At 36.3% G+C, this 21489-nt stretch overlaps 3 protein-coding genes across 3 annotated transcripts in view; all 3 read left to right on the top strand.

Annotated features, from left to right (window-relative positions):
* LOC106878146 (THO complex subunit 1) overlaps window positions 1-1382 on the top strand; it is a 54974-nt gene extending 53592 nt beyond the window's left edge. The window contains exon 21 of the mRNA XM_014927271.2: window positions 462-1382. Coding sequence (XP_014782757.1) covers window positions 462-572 — 111 coding nt within the window. The 3' untranslated portion in view covers window positions 573-1382. The remainder of the gene's footprint in view (window positions 1-461) is intronic.
* A 2154-nt stretch (window positions 1383-3536) lies between these two features.
* On the top strand, window positions 3537-3932 carry LOC106878136 (uncharacterized). Its single transcript, XM_014927257.1, has one exon. It carries the CDS (start codon window positions 3537-3539, stop codon window positions 3930-3932), a length of 396 nt encoding a protein of 131 aa, XP_014782743.1.
* Window positions 3933-6566: 2634 nt separating this feature from the next.
* Window positions 6567-21489, top strand: part of LOC106878153 (transmembrane protein 59) — a 42472-nt gene continuing 27549 nt past the window's right edge. Inside the window, exon 1 of the mRNA XM_014927289.2 lies at window positions 6567-6750. Coding sequence (XP_014782775.1) covers window positions 6610-6750 — 141 coding nt within the window. The 5' untranslated portion in view covers window positions 6567-6609. The remainder of the gene's footprint in view (window positions 6751-21489) is intronic.

The following is a 21489-nucleotide window of genomic DNA, read 5'->3' as shown; positions in this document are numbered from 1 at the left end:
TCCCGCTCGAAAGACCCCATGTGTCGCCCGCACACGAGCCAGCCCGGGGGCACCGGCAACGACCAACCCCAAAAAGCTGAAAGGCAAAATTGATCTCAGCAGAATTTGAACTCAGAACATAAAGATAGATGAAATACCATTACACATTTTACTTTGTGTACTAACGACTCTGCCAGGTCACTGCCTTAACCCTTTGAGCACTGTCCTCCTGAACCTTATTTTACCATACACCTGGCACTCCACTGGTGCTACGGTATAGAGAAAAATAAGCCATCCACCGTTAAACCGGTGTTACAGGCTCGTTAATCTGTTCAATTTTAAAACTCATAGCATTTTACTGTGATAGAACCTTACAACACTATTTACTGTAAAATTAAACTTGACAGCGCTTATAAAATTTCTTTGTCTTTTCCTTACTGTTAATTTAATTTCTGTTCTTTTTTTCTCCTTTTAAAATGAAGGAAACCGAGGCTGAACATGCCACTCCTGGGTGTCTCCGTACAGCTTTGAATGAAATTGGATTGCTTGAAGTGGCCGACCAAGTATTTCCTGATATTGAAGCAAGCAACTGATGAAACGCATCCATGTCCTCTGTGATAAACACACTCTGCCAAGGATTCAACAGAGTTTCATTTCAAGGGACTGGGACATTATTACCATGTTTTATATTGTCCCGTTTTATTCAACACTTGAATGAAATGAAATGATACTATTATGTTTCATACTTGCCCACTTTGGTCTACACTGGATTGAAATGCGACACTATTACTACTGTATTTTATATTGTCCCATATTATTCAAAACTGGATTAAAACAGGACATTGCTACTATGAGAAAAAGTATCCTATTTTACTCAGCACCGGGGTAAAATGGGACACCTGTTACTACTGTGTTTTATATTGTCCCACTTTATTGAACACTTGATAAAAATGGGGAATTATTATTATGTGAAAAAGTATCCCATTTTATTTGGTACTGGGGTAAAATGAGACACTGTTACTACTATGTCTTATATGGTCCCACTTTATTGAATACTGGATTAAAATGGGACATTGCTGTCATGTGAAAAAGCATCTCATTTTATTCAACACTGTTTCAATCCACTGAGCAAGGGTGCATATTTGCAGTGTTAGCTGTATATCTAGTAGGATTCCATTTAATCCAACATCATTTTGTTCAGCTCAACCTGATCTTATTAAATGAAATTTAAAAGACAGATTTATAGCTTAACAAATCCGGAATAGTATTATCTATAAAAAAGAAACTGAAAAAAAAAATACAAAACAAAACCTGTTGGACTTTTTATACATTTTTCCAGGTTATCTGTCTCTTAAGTTTAATCAAACAAAAAGAAAAAAAAATAAACATTCCCTTGTCTAACAGCTTGTTTTTATTGATGCTATTGTTGTTCTAGCCATTGTTGCTTTATCTATTGAGAACCAGTACAATCCTGTTTGATTTTCATTGTACAAAGCCAGAATTGCTATAGTTTATCAAGAATCATCATTGGTGGCATCATCACCATTATCATCACTTGTGACATCGTTTTCACCATCACCCTCATCATCATTATCAACAACAACAATGAAATAATTTTTGTTGTCATTATTTTAATCATCATGACCACATTCAGCGGATGACAGATCAATCTTCCACTGAATTAGACACTAGTCTGTCTTCTCTCTTTCTCTTTCTTCACTTACGATAAACTGCACTTCTGTATGGAAAGCCAGCAAATCTCCTGTCAGTTGTGTAGTGCAGTCATTACTGAAAACAATGAAGCCTACCTGCTGAAATGTCTGCTTAGAGTAAGGTGAACTTGGTAATTAAGATTAAGTGTCTTTGACTTATACAAAACAGAATGGTGGTGTTAGAATATGAACCACCAATATCTTAGTTTATTATCTTGTGTTCTATCAGTTTAGTCATTTCAGAGCTGATGGATATGAAATGTCATGTAAGAGTTACACTTCTAATTCCCTAGCGTACCTCAAGGTTCAGTTTCGAGGCCAGTGTTATTTAACAATTATTATTACCCAGTTAAGTGTAAGGTGTTTTTTTAAGTCTTTTTTGTTTTTTTAATGTATGACTGTGTAATATTGATCTTGTGACCGTTATAAAAATCTTTAATCCATAACACCATTATGTACTATCCTGTGGACTACAGGTTTGTGTGTTCAAATGAGGCTAACAGTCTTTCCAACACAAACATTAAATACAATCAGTGGTACTGTGGACATTTTATGATTAGACTCCTAGCTTTTTATCTTGATGACAGGAATTGTTGAAGGATTCTCATACCCATCAAAATTAAATGTGGGTTTTCCAGAAGTATAACAATTAGAGTAAGAACAGGTTAGATGAAGTTCATGAAGCTATTATGCCTGCTAGTTTCAAAGAATTTCTTTCTCAGAATGAAAGGCAGATTATATGGTACTTGTGTACAAAATGCAGTGTTGCATGGTAGGGGTGATGTGAGCCTTGAATACAGAGGATTTGTGAATACTAGAAAGAAATGAAGCTAGCATGCTCCACTGGATGTATAATATTTGTGTGCATGAACAGTAGGGTACAAATAAACTGAGAAAGACCTAGATATAAGAGGAATCAGATGTAGTGGGCAAGAGAAAAGACCACACTGATATGAGCATGTGACACATATGGAGGATGGCAGGCATGTAAAGAAGTGCAGGGCACTCAAAGTTGATAGAACTTGAGGAAAAAGAAACCCAGAAAGATATGGGATATATTGTGGGGGTTGATCTCAGAATGTTATATCTCAAAGAAGGAATGACAAAGGATTGAGCTGTCTGGCAATATGCAGTAATAGAGAAGACTAACCCACTTGTACAAGTATGATAAAACAAATGTTAAAAGCATTAAAAACTTGTACTAATGATGAAGGTTGAAAAGCATCTACACATGTTTTTAACTTCATCATTCCTAGTAAGTCTACATCCGCTGCCTCATCATAAACTCTCGCTTCTCTTTCCTCTCTTCTGTACACTGTTCTACATTGCTGGTGTATCTAAAGATGACGGTAGATCTCTTGTTTTCATTGTACAATACTGTTTGTATAGCAAAGTTTATCCTGTCTGACAACCCACATCTCTGATAGTCTTCTTTTCACGGTGACAAAGAATGAAGCTATCTGCAGGTATTCATCTCTTGCCATCATGTTTATCACTTTACAAGGGTGGGCTGAAAAGTTCATAGGCTGACTAAGAAGGAGTTATCATACAGCAATTAAACTTGGCATGCATTACATTCAACCTTTACTGATGCTAACTGCATGTTTTTTTTCCTTATAAACCCACATTGAATATAGAATTGAGGACTTGGAAAAGTGGTACTAGAGACATTTTGTGAAAATGGATAAAATTTGGCACGTGATGTTATCAAATATCTACAGAAAAAAAGGGGTTATCCCCCAAGGACATTCATGCTGACATGGTTGCTACATTAGGGGATGATGCTCCAGCTTTATCAGCAGTGCAAAAGTGGGTAGCTGAAGAGAGGTAGGGAAAGTCTTGAAGATGACCCAAGGTCCTGCCACAGCCACCACCCAAGAAAACATTGACCTTGTTCACCACATGGTGATAGATGACAGACATTTAAATGTTAATCAGATAACTAATGCTGTGAGCATCTTCTGTGAACGAGTTGAGAACATTCTGCATAACAAACTTGGCATGTCGAAGGTTTCCACTCAGTGGATGCCACAACCTTTGACACCTGATCAAAAGCACACCAGGCTGGTCATGTTGCAGGTGAACTTGGCACTTTTTGAAGCAAACCCAGTCGGTTTTCTTGATCTTTTCCTCACCCAAGATGAATGTGGGGATCACCACTTTGAGCCAGAGACCAAACGGCAGTCCATGCAGTGGAAACACCTGTCTTCTCTCTCACCAAAGAAGGCCATGGTGGTATAATCAGCAGGGAAGGTGATGGCCTCCATCTTCTGGGATGCAGAGGGCATTGTGTTCATTGACTATCTTCAGAAAGACCATACTATCAATGGAGAATACTATGCCAAGTTGCCGAGGCAGCTGCGAAAGGCAATCAAGTCAAAATGACCTGAAAAACTGATGAAGTGGGGTCCTGCTTCACCAGAACAATGCTCCTGCACACAAGTCTGTGCTTGCAATAGCTGCTGTGCATGACTGTGTCTTTGAACTGGTTGATCACCCTCCATATTCTCCTGATTTGGCACCATGTGGCTATTTTCTATTCCCCAACATGAAAAAAAAAACTTCTGTGGGAAGCAGTATTGGACCGATGATGAGGTCATATCTGCTGTTGAGGACTTTTCTGAGGGTCAGGATGAGAGCTTCTATACCACAGGAACCCAAGCACTGCAACACCAATGGAAGAAGTGTTTGGACTGCAGGGAAGACTATGTCAAAAAATAAAACTTATTTGGTCAAGTTCGACCATTGCATTGTGGTCAGCCTATGAATTTTTCAGCCCACCTTTGTACATATCTACCATGCAGATTCTAAAGGAATTGTGTTGGATCTAGTGGCAGCTCGTAGATAAAATTAATGGGGTGCTGCTTCAGAAAATTTTTTAAGCCATTGTTTTAATATTCTGTAAAAGGAAACAAACATATAAAAAGAATATTTATGCATAAACTTGGTCAGTTTGTCTTTTAGCCACTTGTTCACTGAACACTGCCGCGAATTTCCCCTTGTTTTTCAAAATTCCCCCTTAAATCACAAAATAAAGGGGGTGGGGAATCTGCCCTACTTTTCAAACCCTGGCAGCAACACTTCAGCTGGAAGCAGGACAATAATCTAATTCTACACTTATCACATTCAAGAATATAAACACGTTTTTAAGCACAACACCTGCGGAGTCAATGCGTGAACCACAGTGTTCTCTCTCCCTAGCATGGTGCTTCCTATCTCATACAAGCATGCGCACAACAGCCAAACACTGCATCACTGGAGCTGTGAAGCGCACAGTTTTGTACAAGGATTTTTGTATTTTTTTCATAAACTAGGGGATGGCTACTGACATTAAGGTTAAGGATTATATAATGTACAAGCATAAAGAAAGAATTAAAGAAAAAAAGGACTCATCATATTGAGTGTTATAAGGCACTGAGCTGGCAGAATCGTTAGCACGCTGGACAGAATGCTTAGTGGTATTTTACCCATCGCTAGGCTCTGAGTTTAGATTTTGCCGAGGTCAACTTTGCCTTTCATCCTTTAAGGGTTGATAAATTAAGTACCGGTTATGTACTGGGATCAGTTTAATCGACTAGCCTCGTCCCCCAAAATTTCAGGCCTTGTGCCTTTAGTAGAACGGATTATACTGGTTGGATCTGTTTGTACTTGATATGCCCAGTCATCATTCAGGCTTGTCATTGTCCACCTCTTTCACTCTATTTCTATCATATTTTTATTCCTTCTATCCACCCATCCTGGATATTCTGTCATCAATTTCCACAACCATCCATCTCAGTGCATTCCTGGATTGAATAATACATCATCATCATACATGCAAGGTTGTTCATTTCCATCCTTCAGTGAGAAACATGTCCAGCTATAAGAAAATATTACCTTGCTTGGAAACAGGTGAGGATTGACAATAGGAAGTGCATCTCACCTTGGAAAATGTGCCTCAACAAATTCCATTTGACCCATACAAGCATAGAAAAAAAATGAACATCAAATAATGATGAGGCGGAAGAGGTAGTCAAATAAGACTGAAAGATGTCAGGAACACTGTCTTAAAGCATCAGCACACTGAGAAGTTACCCAGGAGACCCAAGGGTTTAGGGGTCCAATTTTGATGTATGTTGTGGTTTGTTGTCAATAGATAAATACAATAGAACCCAATGACCTGATTTGCCTGGGGGCCTGTCATTGCCAAGACAGCTCTGTTCAGGAGTTGACACCACACTGTCGTTACAGCTCAGGCTCACTCAACATATTTAATTCATTGACATTTTGAGGTTTTATATTTTGTCTTTTCTGATTAGAATTTTGTAATTCAGAAAGACAAGAAAAACGCTTTAGTGATGAGATCATTGTGCTCGTCATTAAAGGTATGAATAGAATTAAAATAAGTTTACTAAATCATGCATGTTAGGCTTACTACATCATGTTGTGTTATCCTAGTTAATATTTAGACAATTGAAAACAAACTGAAATAAATACGCAATGAGAAAAGCTATACTAATCAATGATTGATCTCAGAACAGAAAGCAACGGGACTACATTGCGTACATTATTCAGAACGTCGGTCTACAGACTCTGCCAATTTGCATGACCATTAAAAAAGAAATGAGTATTGTAGTTTGGTCTCCTGTTCCAGGAGAACTATAACCACAGACATTCCAACCGTGACTATCCGTTTTTTTTTTAGATGTACTGTATTATTATTCAGTGCCTTCTTTCCTTATTTAAAACATCACAAGGTCATCAGAGAAAGATCTTTTGATATTTCTTGCGGTAAGAACGACCGAATAATAGACTAGCGCGTCGGAAAAAGAAATTAATAGAATTACGTAAATTCTATTAAAAAAATACGTTTACTGTACTTACCTCCCTTGGTTATCACGTGACTAACTATCCCTTCACCTTAACACTAACACACAAAATGGCGCTCAACGCTCGCTTTCATTTGTTGATCTTCTCTGTGTTTTTTGTGGCCTTAACCCAAGCAAATTTTGGCCAATTCTTCGAGGACGTTTCGTCTTGTTTGAACGTTTGCAGTAAAAATTTCTCTTCCAACGAAAAGGTAACGCTGTTTTGTTGTTGATGTATTTTATTGTCTTCTTTGTCCTTATTTTCTGTCTGTTATTGCTTACAAAACAGTTGCTATATGCTACGTACACAATCTATCAATTACACACACACAATACAAACCTCTGTTATACATAGTTTTATTTGCTCTGATGCACATACAACCGGAATGTTATTATAAAAGTATGTATGTCATTAAAGTGTACGTGCAGTTAGTCATACAAAGTATGTTGTACACACTCGTAATTATTTCTTCGAATGTATACACGACTGGTTCGCTATAGAAGCATATCTGGACATCCACTATGCTATGGTGATATACAATGATATACTGTATGAACAAGAAAGCCTCTATGCAGACGCTCGACCTGCTAAAAATAGCAACCAAATCGCCCTGAAATTATATGCTACCGTCTTATAAATGGAAGTATACATTAAATATTGCAGTGTTAGGTACGCTGTCTGGGTACTACTAAAGCAGCGCGTCCGCGCTAGCTAGTCTTGAGTGGTCGACCTTAACCCTAACCCGCGTGTGCAAATGAATACGTGTTTAGGGTTAGGGTTAGGATCGACCACTCACGACTAGCTAGCCCGGACGCGCGACTGCGCGTTCGGGACCGTGCTGCTTTAGTAGTACCCGCTGTCTGAAGAAAAACAATATAGAGAAAAGATGTGGAATGGTCATTACTGGATTGTCTTTGATTAAAAGTCTATTCAATAATTATGCTCTTGAGGTTATTTATGGTTTTTATATGCTATTTAAAATTATGATACTTGTCTTATAAGTCTACATAGCTGTATGTTACACAAAAAGCATGTCTTGCGCACAATTTACACGAATGCAAACTATTACGCACACACATGCATGTATACAACAATAACCTACACAAAACTGTCGACCAGATTAGTTCTCAAATGACACCTTGCTGTGTTAACAAAAAGAAACAAAAGAAATAGCACAAACCAATACATTGGTTAATGTAGTTATATATATATATATATATATATATATATATACGTGTTCATATAATGATATCTTCACAATGTATTGGTAAGATAAAACATGTAATCGTTACCAAAATAGCAAAAATTCGTCCACAAAGGTCTATATTAAACTCCTTATGGATCGATCTCCTTGGTTATATATAAAAATTTTGAAGAAATGTTGACATAGGTAATAAACTTTAATATAAATGGATATTAGCGTCAAAACTCTTATATATATATATATGTGTGTGTGTATGTATATATATATGTTATGTCTGAATAAAAGACGGAATAGCCACGACTTCGACGCTGTTAATCATAGGTTTGCTGGATCACAGATTGCCTATGGCTAAACAACAACAATATTCTCTTCCCTAGATACAACTTTGGAGGAGAAAAATAGTATGTTAGAATTGATATTAATGCTTTTCGTCGACGGTATTAAGTGCGTGTGTGCATGTCTAGTACACACACACACATGTATATATATATATATATATATATATATATATATATATATATATCACGCACAGTAGAATGTGGCATTAAAGCTAATTGTTGAGTGGGGTGGAGGAGATTCAATCAATTACAAGCCTTCTCTTAGTTTTGTGGTATAGATATACAATAAAGCAATATTTCTGACTCTGTATTAGAAATACGATGTGACGACGTTCTCAGTTGGAGATTCTTTTCACCCCTCTCTGTATATGCTATTGTCTATATTTCTCTGAGTTTACTCATTCCTTTACACAAGACACCATAACACAAAGAAATGACTAAACCTGTGTGTGTGTGTATATTAGAGATAGAAAGAAAGCTTTGTTGGTTTGATTTTTGCTTTTGTTAAAAAAAAAAATATCTCGAAAATAAACATTTTGTACTTCATATTTTTTTTTTTTTTTTGGCATTTACGTTTCGTGCATTTGGGAAGGCATGAGCATCACGACTACTCAGATTTTTCAATGGCACTATCAGACTACAACATCTACGAGTGATCATTAATGTTCCCGTTTAACCGTAGGTCAACCCTGTCGATTAAATCTATAATCAAAGGCGTTACAGCTGTGACCATCCCGTCTTTTTCTTTGAACATAGTGCATCAAAGACCTCATTATTCAATGCATTATTTTTTTCTTAAAAAGATTCGACTTGTTTTTAGCAAGTCGAATGACCAGTTAAAATATGACAGTTGTATTGTTGTTTAGCCCTAGGTCTTTTCTGATTGAGCATATAACTCTGATTAACGGCATTCCATTCGTGAACATTCTTTTTTTTTTTTTTTGTATCATGGATACATTATCTAAGTAGCCGTCGTTTTTAAGCCGATATGGTGTGATTCGTCGGAGATTTGACTGCTATTTCTAGCATGCGAGCGATAGTGCAGTGGCCTCTTCGCTGACTCCATCGTCTGTTGCAGTTGTCTAAGTGTAGGTAGTCTTAGAAATAGAGACAACACAATTTATAGGTCACTGGCAATTCAAGCCAGAATATAAACTGTCTAGGAAATAACATAATGTCGTCCGTCGTCCTGCATTGACGATGGATATTAAAAGAAGAGTTCATTGTTCGGGTATTTACTGCCTTGTTCATTTAGCGAACTTCTTTAAAAATATGCTCACTTACATAAAAGCGTTGTAATCCTAGGTAGATTTGGAGTTCATAGTCTTCATAAAATATTCCTTAATTTTTAAATTGTAAACTTTGGATTGTCCACTTCATTTGTTCTTGTAAAATATAGATGTAGCTATTTTGTAAATAATTCGGACGAGTCGTTGCTATTTTGAGCTTACCATGTTTTTGCACATCAGAAACTGCATTATCCAGATGCATATGACTAACGCATGATTTAGCAGCTATTTCTAGCTGTTCGAGTATCTGTGCAGACCTTGCTAATTTTGTGCCAATTATGTCTGTTTGTTCAACCCTGGGTTAGTTCTGGTTAGAGATGTCCGAGTTGCCATCATTGTCATATTTATTTGTCAAACTTTGGTTCTATGGTTATGTTATTTTTAATATGTGCAGTGATTATGCCCACAATTTAGCTAAGTAAATTGATGCTATGATCAGTAGAGAATAGAGCAGGTCATCTGACATCAGGAACAAGTTCAAATCTACAGACGTCATTTATAGTTGTGTTGTTGGTCATCAACAATATCCATATAGCTCGTTCTCCAAATAGAAACGGCATGTTTTATTCACATCCATCGTTTCACTGCACGTGCATATATATTAATAGAGAATAGAATAAGCAATTATTTCAGATATTTTATTTTATTATAGGTGCAGGTATGGCTGTGAGGTTAAGAAGTTTGTTTTGTAATCATGTAATTTAGGGCTGGTTCCAACTGCATGGCACTACGGTGGTGGTGGTGGTGGGAGGGGGGTATCTTTTATGGCCTTAGACTGACCAATGCCTTGTGAGTGGAATTGGTAAATGGAAACTGCGAGAAAACTATGGCTTTGTAGTTAAGAAGTTTGCTCCCCAAGCACATGGCTACAGGTTCAGTCCCACTCTGTGACACCTTTAGCAAGTGTCCTCTACTATAGTTCTGGGTCGCCCAAAGCTTTGTGGGTAGATGGAAACTGAATGAAGTCTATCATATATGTATGTCATCGTCAGCATCATTTAATGTCTGTTCCATGCTGGCATGGGTTTGATAGGATCTGATGGTTCCTAGAACCACATCCAATGGCCCTAACACCAACCACTTTACAGTGTGTACTGAATGCTTTTTTTTCTGTGCCATCACGAAGGTCACCATGCACCTTCTAAGACTGCAAAATCAGTGGTGGTGGGGCATTTATGCAAGCAGATTGCGGGTTAAAGTACAGAAGAAAGGGAGGAAGGAGAGTATGTATGTTAATGTGCCCTTGTCTTAGCATCATGTGATTGTAAAATGAGTGTCACTGTCATACAAGCAGTGTCATTCATGTAAAAACATGTCTGGCCATGGGGAAATATTACCTAGCTTGGAAACGGATGAGAGTTGGCCATAGGAAATATTCCTCAACTCCATCTGACCCAAGCAAGAATGGAAAAGTGGAAGGTAAAACAATGATGATAAAACCTTGCTCTTACCTCATACTTCTGTTCCTTATGCCATTGCTGTCTTCTAATTCCATCTGAAGTAGACACCTTTGCTTATTGACTACTCTCTACATTTGCCTCCTTGCACTCCTCATTCATTCCTGGCCTCACTACTGACATCACCTTCTCTTCTATTTCTTCTCTTTGGTCTACATATCTTTGGTTACTGAATACTTTCTACATTTCCCTTGAGCAAGGCACACCTTTCTTGTGCTGGTGCCACAATGAAAAGCTGGCAAATTGTGCTCCCTCTTTCCAGAGTGACTGGTGAGCAAGGCAACCTCTCTAGTGTCGGTACTACAAAAATGCACCCAGCACATATAGTAAAATGTTTGGTAAATTATCAGAGAAAGCATAGGGTTATGAGGTCCCTTTAGTCTTGTCTCACTGAAAGTTCAACTTCTCCAATGTACTTGTATCCTCAGTTAAGTGGTTGGCAATAGGATAGGGCATCCAGTTATAGAAAACAAGCCAAAAGACACGTGCAAGCACCAGTCTCTGGGAGCAGTACCTTTCAATAAGAAATGACTCCAACAATGGCAACCTGTTTAACCCATGCCAGCATGAAAACAAATGTAAACTGATGGTGATTATATAGGTGTGTTTGCATCATGCATTTGTGTTGACATTTGCATGGTGTCCATATAAACAGTGTATTTATTTATAAGCTGCCATGAAAATCTCTGTCTGTTGAGCTGTCATTCAAAAGGCTAGGAGAAATATTACCTTAGGAACAGGTGTAGGTTGACAACAGTGAGAACTTCTGCCTCAATAAGTTTGACATATGCCTGCATGGAAAATTGGAAGTTAGAATAATGATGAATAAAATCACTCCAACTTCAAAAAAATAAATTGTCTTTGTCATTATATATTTGTGGCTTCTGAATTTCCTTTAAAATTCTGTAGCTCCTGAGTGGCAGGTATTGGAGAATAAATGTTAGAAGCACTTGGAGCAAATGATGTTGACTTGTTAGAAACATTACTGCAGACGATTTATATGATCAAGTGGTGAGTTAATGGGAGATTAATTTGCTTCAACTTCATAATTTTCAATCTTAAATTAAAGATTATTAGCTGTTTCATGAAACTTACTACTTTTGATTACATCCAGACTAAGATTATGCGCGGGGAAAAACGTTTAGAAATTATTTATTCAATTGACAGAGTTTTTGATCTTCACATTTAACACTGGCTGTGTTTTTACCATGCATTTTCAGGAAATTTCATTGTGTTGATCTAGCTGTAAACCATTTGTCCAACCTCTATAAAATCAAAAGTGGTTATTGTTACTCTTGTATGCCAAATAATTTCTCAGCTGGAGGTAACTTGCATACACCATATGCATTACTTTGATTGAATACACCTTTAACAAATGCTCCTCAACCTTTCCGACTGATGGTCTGTAACTTTTAGATGCAGACTTGATTATTCACAGAGTCCTAGTGCTGCATCATTAGATTTTTGACTATTGGTAGGACTTTGAATTTTCTTGCAGTTTAATCAGTCTTTTAACTGACTGAATTTTTGTCAATTGTCTGATACTACTATCTTTGGAACTTTGTGTACTGAATTATAAAATGGCGTTAATCCAAGTTGTGACTGAATCACCTATAATCAACATGTACCTAGTGTTTTGTCTGTATTCCTAATTTATATACAATCTTTCTCAAAGCTGTGATTCAGTCCACTTACCAGTATAAAGGGTGTCTTTTGATCTGATTTGAGCATACATCACAAGATCTGTCAAATTCTTCAGTACCTCTATCAAGATTAGGCCACCAACAGCTTTTGTCAAACTGTCCAACACATACCAGCATGGAAAACAGACGTTAAATAATGATTCTTTAGCCTAAAGTTGTACTTTAAAAAATTCAAGGTACTCCATTTAAGAAGCACTAGTCTAGGCCAATCTTTTTCAGCAATTTTTAAGCAGTGTTAAAATGATCTTTCCTGATTGAACATGAGTAAAAAATAATTTCATTGCTTATTCCAGACTGTAATGCATTTGTAAAGAATGCTTTTCCAAATAAATCTGACTTATACTTTGGTCTAAGAGTATCAGCATAACTGGTTTTACCTAGAATGTGAATAATTTTGAAATCGTATTGTGCTAATATCCAATTCCACTGGGGAAGCTTCTGAGAATCTCGCCTGTAAACATTAAGATATTTTACAAAAAATAAATTGCAATGACTGATAAGTTTCTGACATGAAAAATTTGGTCTGATAGAAATGTCAATCTTTCAACACACCGTTGTATATAGCATAGACTCCATGTTCAATATGACCCTAAATTCCTGAATACTAAATATATGACTAATATATGCTATGGGCTTTCCATTTTGAAACATTTTCCCTGTTACTGCAAATTCAGAAGCATCAACAGTGAGTTTGTTTCACACTTGATAGAGAATGTTGCCGAAATACGGTATTGTATGTTTTGCTTCTAAAAGGTCTATTCTTGATATAATCTTTAAGTAAAGACATTTATTTTTTGTGCAAGAGGCTCGAATATGTCTACAAAATTCAGGATAAATCAACAATAATAGCTTATCAACCCCAAATATTTCTGAATTTCTTCGTGCTATTTAGAAACACCAGTCTGTTGAATCTTGTCTTATTAGAGTAAATGGTGATTTGAGCCCATTCTTTGAATTATTTCTAGAAAATTTATGGAAGATGCATAATTACTTCATTTATCTGGATTAATTGATATGTTGGGTTTTTTTCAATCTAAGAATTAACAGCAATTTTTTTTTATTCTTCAATTTATTTTTGGTTGCTGCAAAAATGATTGTATTCTGATAGATAATTATATCATTAGTTAGACTCTGTACAATATTGGTAAATGATACAGCTATTTTTAAAAGCCACCTGCAATTGATTGATTAAGTCAAGATTTTCTTGTATTTATCACTGAATAGTCTTCATACAAACCAGTCTGCCAGTATGTAGTCTTTAATCCTTTAGCATTCAGATTACTCTGTCAAATATAATGCTTATTTATTCACATTGTTTAGAATTAATCATGTATAATCTCATAGCTTCAAGATGTTGATAATGTGATTGCTTATTTTTAGAATGACATTGTAAGGTAGGTGTGATAGGCTGGATCTAGCTAGTTGGAACATAAAACTGGTAGAATATTTGGGCCTGATATGACCACTTTGAATGCCAGAGGGTTAAATCAGTTAAAGAAAGAAAAGGGATGAGAAAATGTTTGAATTATTTTGTAATCAACATGTCTTTCTTTTGCACCCAAACAGTTGGTGAGACATTATTGACACCTTTGTGTAGATATGGAATAATGATTCCCATTTCTTTGGTTGTGAAGCTCATTTTTCAACCTCAGTGGATGCATTGAACAAATTTTATATCTAACTGTTCCCATCCATCCTGAAATATTAGTGTTATAATATTTTATTGATAGTAAATAGTCAGAAAAAATAATTTCCGAGCCCTTTACAATATCTGAATCAAATAAATCAGTTTTAGCACTATTAACCTCAACAAAACTGAAGTGCTTATTTTTAAAATCCAAGTCCAGCAACTTTGTTACGCTACCAGCTATCTCCAGTTTTGAACCACCATATTAAATTATGTTTGTCTGTAGATTTGATGATTAATGATAATTTTGTTAACAATAAAACTGTCATGATAGAACATGCTACACAAATATCAAATTGCATTTGAACTATTTGTTTAATTTACGAATAATTTATTGCACAATTACTATTCAAAGCTACTTTCTCTTTGTCAGACTGTTTAGTCCTTGTTAACATCAAACTTACTGATAGATTTCGTAGAAAACAGTGATTTTTTTGACTTGGAGAATTTCCTGAAATGGCCCAAATGATCACAAAGCATTAGGATCTAGAAGGATGTGATGATTTAAAATTGCTGCAAACTTTAACTAGGTTTTACTCAGTTACTTGTTTGTAACTGCAAGGCCATTTGCCAAGGAATGTACAAGCATTCCTTAGTGAGAACTTGGCTGCACTACTAACCCAAGAGCTTATGCTTGCTCTGACTACTCCATTACAACTAGGCAACCAAGTCTGAGATGGAAGCTTTAGGCCAAGTTCTTAGGCAATCAAGAATATTATTTTTGTCTGCATAGAATTGATTCTGTCAGTAAAAGCCAATTTATGCACATTGACCCTTAACAGGAAATCACTGTTTTTGCTTTAGGTCTAAAAATTTAAGCCTGTCTTTCTTTTAGGTTTAGTTAATTTTCTTTTTTTTTTTTTTTGCAATGTAGAATATGGGGCATCTTTCAGTTGGATATGACCAGGTTAGGAAAAGCTCAAAGGGCTTCTGTTGTTGCTGGCAACAAAGGCCATATCCTTCAGCGAAGATAGACACATATATTAAAGCTATAATGTTGTTTGTCAATGGAACATGGATTTTGAATGCAGAGGATTTGAGAAGACTGGAAAGAAATGTTCCTGGTATTCACTTCTGCATATGCAATGTTAAGTGTGCAAGAGTGACAAAGTACAAATGCATTGAGAGAAAACTGAGCATAAGAGTAACCAGATATAGTGTATAAAGAAGAAGAAGACTTTGTGGTGTATATGGATGAGGACAGCTGTATAAAGAAGTGCTAATCACTTAATGTGGATGGAGTTTGTAGAAGGAAACCCAAGAAAACATGGGACAAAGTGGTGAAGGCTGAGCTCTGAACCTTCAACCTTGCGGAGACAGCAGCAAGGAGCTGGGATGACTGGTGATGAGTGGTTCTTAAGAAGACCTGCCCACTTCAATGAAGCAGATTCAGGAAGCACAATTTTATATATATAAACACACATACAACTGCCCTGCCCTTGTACCACCCAATTTCCTTTTCAAGATTTTCACCACCCATCTCTCTAACCATCACCATTCTGCTGCTGTGAGCAGAACTGCATACATCAGCTTTTCCTTGATATCCCTCACCCCTCTCACTACCTGAAACCATTTCACTGTTATCTAGCTTTTATTCTTAATACTGTCCTCTTCACCCACATTTTACATTGATCACCCTCCTGAGCCACCAAATTATCTCACCTCCACCAACATATGTTTCTCTTTTCTTCTATTTGCTATTCTGCCCCACACTCTTACAACCTACCCAACTACATCATCCCTCTCTTCCCATGTCTACTGTGTTATTATTATTATTATTATTATTATTCTCTGCATTTCACACCCTTTTCTGCACTCTCGGTCATCTCTCCCCTATTTCTCCAAGCTCATGTTATTGGTTGCCCCTCAACCCTACCTAATTTTTACAGTTGTCATCTACTCTTTTCTCTTCTCTGCCCCTGCTACATATCATCTCTCAACGCTTGTTCTTCAATATATACACCCTCTCACCCATTTTCTATCTTAAAATCATCTCTCACTCTGTCATACACTCTTGCAACCTCTACTTCTTGTTTTCCTACTCCTACTCACTCTATTCTGTGGCATGAGGGTCCACCCTGACACCTCATCACCACTACTATTATCACTTTCTAGTTCCACCCTGACCACTCGCATCTTCTCTCCTATAATGTAAGCAGCTGCGTACAAGAAACTTGTTCCAGTCTTTCTTTCTCACTTTAATTCCTCCTCCCATAACATAAACCTGCCTCCCTCTCTACTGTATTCCCCCTTCATTCGAAGGGGATCTTAATTTTGCATGCTGCATGAAGACTTCACTAGTGCTAGTACCATGAAAAAGGCATGCAGCACATGCTATAAAGTAGTTGGTGTTAGGAAAAGCATCCAACTGTAGAAAACCATGCCAAAGTAGACATTGTAGCACTATGCAGTCTTCGGACCTGTTGGATTCCATCAAACCATCCAACCCATGCCAGAGAGTTAAGATATATTACTTTTCAGAATAGAATCTGTGTGGTTTGCTGTTCAACCCCAACTCCTAGCATGAATGTTTAGTTGCTTGAGGAGTTTAGAACTCTTGATTAAGGTTTCCAAGCGATTGTTAGATTGGTTAATTTTTTGTTATTAAAATGGTTGTTTATAGGTCAACTCTGATGATCAAAGGTATTTCAGCCATGATCATATTGTCCTTTTAAGGTTATTTTGTAGAACTACTGGCTGGGCAGAATTATTAGCACACCAGAAAAAAAAAACGCTCAGCAGTATTTCTTCCCACTTTATTCTGCCACAGTCGACTGTGTTTTCCATGGTTTTTGGTTTTGATAAAATAAGCAGCCATTGAACACTGAGGTCAATGTAATCAATTACTCCTCTCCCCCACCACAGAATATTTCAGGCCCTGTGCATATAATAGAAAGAATGATTTTAAACAATAAGGCAGGTATAAATTGAGGATAATTTGGCTGCTATTTCTAACAACCTGAGTGTCTACTAACAGGCTCCCTCTGACTTCTGCAAAGATGATTAGTGATGGTGGTGGTACAGTTTATATAATGATCCCACATTTGGTCCACTTATGATTTTCTCACTCCAAGATTGGCACTCACTTCCTTTCACCCACTTTAGATGGTGGATTTGGCTGTGTAGCCTTTTATTTGAATTGATAAGTGGCAGATGGTATTTCAGGGAAGACTTTCAATATGATGACTCTATACCACAAATATAGATATACTCTACTCTGCTGACTGTCAAATCCTTACACATTCTCTAATTTTTGTCTATAAGAAAGCTCTGTTCTTAATCATATTTGTTGACAGAAAGGAATAAAATAGCGTTTTGGAGATGTACTTGCATAGCAAGTGACCTGATCTGAGATTGTTTGCTGAAACAAAAACAATTGCAGCATGGAAGGTGTTTATAAGCCATTTAAAAACATAAAAACCGTTAGATTCACTCCAACATTTAAATTTAATTTGTCAAATATTTTCATTGCTTTGAGACTGTGACCTGTTCACTGACAAAATTCCGTGGTTAAAAAAATACAAATAACGTGGCATCTGTTTTGTGAATAAATTAGTCCCTTTCATGTTGTGCATAACAAACCCTAACTTTAGTGTTAATTAATATTTATTCTGTCTTAGTTCCACCTCTGTAAATATACTGAAAACATGCAATGTTATGTGTTTGAAAGAAAGAGTGAGGTTTTTTTGTTTTTTTCTTTATGGTTAACCCTTTAGCATTTAACCCAGCAATTTCCTGTCAAGATATTCCACCTGTTTTATGTTCATATTGGCCAGATCTGGCCTCTCACACCTGCCCTATGATATCATTTCTAAAAATAACCAATCACATCGTCAGAATATCAAAGCTGTGAGAGCGCATGATTAATTCAAAACAAAATGAATAAACAAACATTATATTCGAAAGAAAAATCTGAATGCTAATGGGTTAAAAACTCTATAAGTTATTAGTTCTCTGAGATGTAGTTGATATACTCAGAATATTACGAGACCTTTGGAAATGTGCTGACTACTGACCGAGACCTTTGGAAATGTGCTGTGCGTGAGAAGACCCGGCAAGCCAAGTAAGATCGTTGCCAGTGCCCCTGGACTGGCTCTTGTGCGGGTGGCACATGAGATGCACCATTTTGAGCGTGACCGTTGCCAGTACTGCCTGACTGGCTCCCGTAGGATTTTCGAGTGAGATCGTTGCCAGTGCCCCTGGACTGGCTTGTGCGGGTGGCACGTAAAAGACACCATTTCGAGCGTGGCCGTTTTCGTGCAGGTGACACGTAAAAGCACCCACTACACTCTCTGAGTGGTTGGCGTTAGGAAGGGCATCCAGCTGTAGAAACTCTGCCAAATTAGATTGGAGCCTGGTGTTGCCATCCGGTTTCACCAGTCCTCAGTCAAATCGTCCAACCCATGCTAGCATGGAAAGCGGACGTTAAACAACGATGATGATGATGATGATGATTACTGCTACTTATCAAATTCACTGAGAAGAGGGACATTGACTTCATAAAAAATAACTATTTTTATTCTGTTTATAGGTGGGTAGCTGTAATTAATTCAATCTCAGTAATTATCGGTAGTTCATGACACTCTTACCAAAAGGAATATTCAGTTCGAAAATGTTACAAACATGAAATGTTAGATTTGTAGATTTACATGGAAATGGAAAGTTGTGGAAGGTTTGAAGACTTCTTCATTGGATCTGTGGAGAATGCCTCTCAGACCTAAATTATTCCTTTAGTGGATGTTGGTGATAGTGTATGTATATATGTGTGTGTATTTTTACATTTTGCACATAACCCTCCAATACTAAAATGATCAATTATAGCTTTGGTAGTCATGTTTAGTGTATGGATACAGCTGTGAGAGTTTTTTTACTATTGTTTGATAGTTGGAGACTGTAGAAAGAAGTTAGTCATTCACCATCATCATTTAACGTGGTTTCCATGCTGGCATGTGTTGGACAGTTTGACAAGCACTGGCAAGCCAGAGAGCTACATCAGGTTCCATAGTCTGTTTTGGTTTGGTTTCTACAGCTGGGTGCTTTTTACATGGTACCAGCACATGTGCTTTTTATGTGGTACCGGCACAGATGCTTTTTACATGACACCAGTACCAGTAGAGTCACTAAGTAACTTGCAAGACAAAGACCTCTTAGTTGAGAGAGGGAGTGAAACCAAGAGAAGTGGCTATGTGCTAGGCAAGAGGTTAGAGTATGATAGTGGGATAGAGATAGTTGTTTTACTGGAGAGGAAATAGGCCTGCATAAGTATTAAAAATATCTTATGAAATTATTATATATTAAAAATATCTTATGAAATTATTATATACTAAAAATATCTTATGAAATTATTATATATTAAAAATATATTATTAATATAATATATTTTTAATATATCAAAAATATATTATGAAATACTTATAAGTATTACAAATATATTATGGAAAATATATTATTAATATAATATATTAAAAATATATCATGAACACAAAGGGGACAAGTTTTAACAAATATTGTATTTAACTTTCTTCCATTTTTGTGGGGTGGGGGTCCAAGGTAGAAGAGTGACAAGTGTAACACAATATAACTTTCAAAGATGTTCTCTCCTAAGACTACACTTTCAATATAACCTATGTGAACTTTTTACACCATCTAAAGAATCATTTCTTTCAGAAAAAACATAATTTCACAAGTAATTATGTATTTTGTGGTTCTCACTTAACTTGCATTCATTTTACAAGTTTGCAAAATAACTGATTTTTCTGCAGGTATTGTTAGTGTTGTATAAATGTTTTGATGTGTATGTATGTACAGCGATCACGTTGAATATCTAGGTTATATATGTTTTAAGATAACAAATCATCAGCCACGTCTAGACTATCACAATTGACACACACAGACTGTTTTATCTGGTTTATTTTAAACATTACATTTGGTGATCAGTGTGCCATGGGCTGAAGGTTTCCAATGATAAAACTGCTTACTTATTTCTTGATAGCATGAGTAAACAAAGGAACACCTATGTGACGTGAGCTAAAATTCACTCAGAGCATTTTTATTTAAAAGCAGCTGTTCTTTTCTTAGTTTTCTTGTTGATATATACATGGATGATATACACTCAGCAAAACACATTCAGCAAAGCAGTCGTTATTAGTGTTGCAATTTAATATATCTATTATCATTGGCTGATAAAAATTGGATCACAAGTTGTGTGGCTAAATACAACAGCTATTCCAGTGCTTGCCAAAAGACAAACTTTGTCATTGGCTTTCACAAATACGCAGTGGGACACTTCTAACATCACTGCTTCCATTCTCTTTAACTCTTTTGTTATAATATTTCTTTTGAAATATTCTGTTTTAATTAGATTGAAAATAAGTATTCAGAAAAAATTCAATAATATTATCAGCTTTGTCAATATAGTGTTTAGTACATATTTTAAGCAGTGGTTTTAATTTGACTATGAACACTTAAAAAAACTGGCATATTTTATTATAGTGTTGTGGGTGTTGTTGGATAGGTTGGTTTCAAAATGGTTAATGAGAAAGAGTGGAAAGCTTCACATTCATCATCATCATCGTTTAACATCTACCTTCCATGCTGGCATGTGGCGTACATTATTTAAAATATTTTATTAGTTTTACATGTTCTCAGAGCTGAACTATTGTACTTTGTTAGGTGAGGTGCCAATGTTGTAATGACATAGTTTCAGTAAATATAAGAAATAGTTTTGAATTTAACAATGGTAGATTTATTTGGTATTTATCCTAGCTACTATTGTGTTTATTTTGATGATTATCTCATGGATAACCTTGTTAAATAGGAACCTAAACTTTGAAGGTTGATGAATCATTCTAGTGAAGTTACTAAATAGAAGTGTATATTCATTGTCTGTTAACACATTTTCATTATTTTCAGTTTAAAATACTTACTGGTTAGTTTTGATTGACCAGACCATCATCATCATTGTTTCATCATCATCGTTTAACGTCCGCTTTCCATGCTAGCATGGGTTGGACGATTTGACTGAGGACTGGCAAGCCAGTGAGCTGCACCAGGCTTGGTACTATCATTAAAGAAAGAACAAAATGACAAATGCAATGTTCACTCCATGTATGTAAATAAAAAGTAAAAGATTTGTCAAAAACTGCAAAATTTAATGTAAATACTAGAAATTTGTAAATGCTATTGTAAATTCTAAAATGTTATAAATACAAGAAAATTGTAAATATGTCAGTATTACTGTTTTTATAGTAACCTTTAGCAACCAAAGTCACA

The sequence above is a fragment of the Octopus bimaculoides genome, chromosome 7 (assembly GCF_001194135.2).
Source record: "Octopus bimaculoides isolate UCB-OBI-ISO-001 chromosome 7, ASM119413v2, whole genome shotgun sequence".
In the NCBI taxonomy this organism is placed as follows: Eukaryota; Metazoa; Mollusca; class Cephalopoda; order Octopoda; family Octopodidae; genus Octopus; species Octopus bimaculoides.
This window is presented reverse-complemented; position numbering and strand designations above follow the sequence as displayed.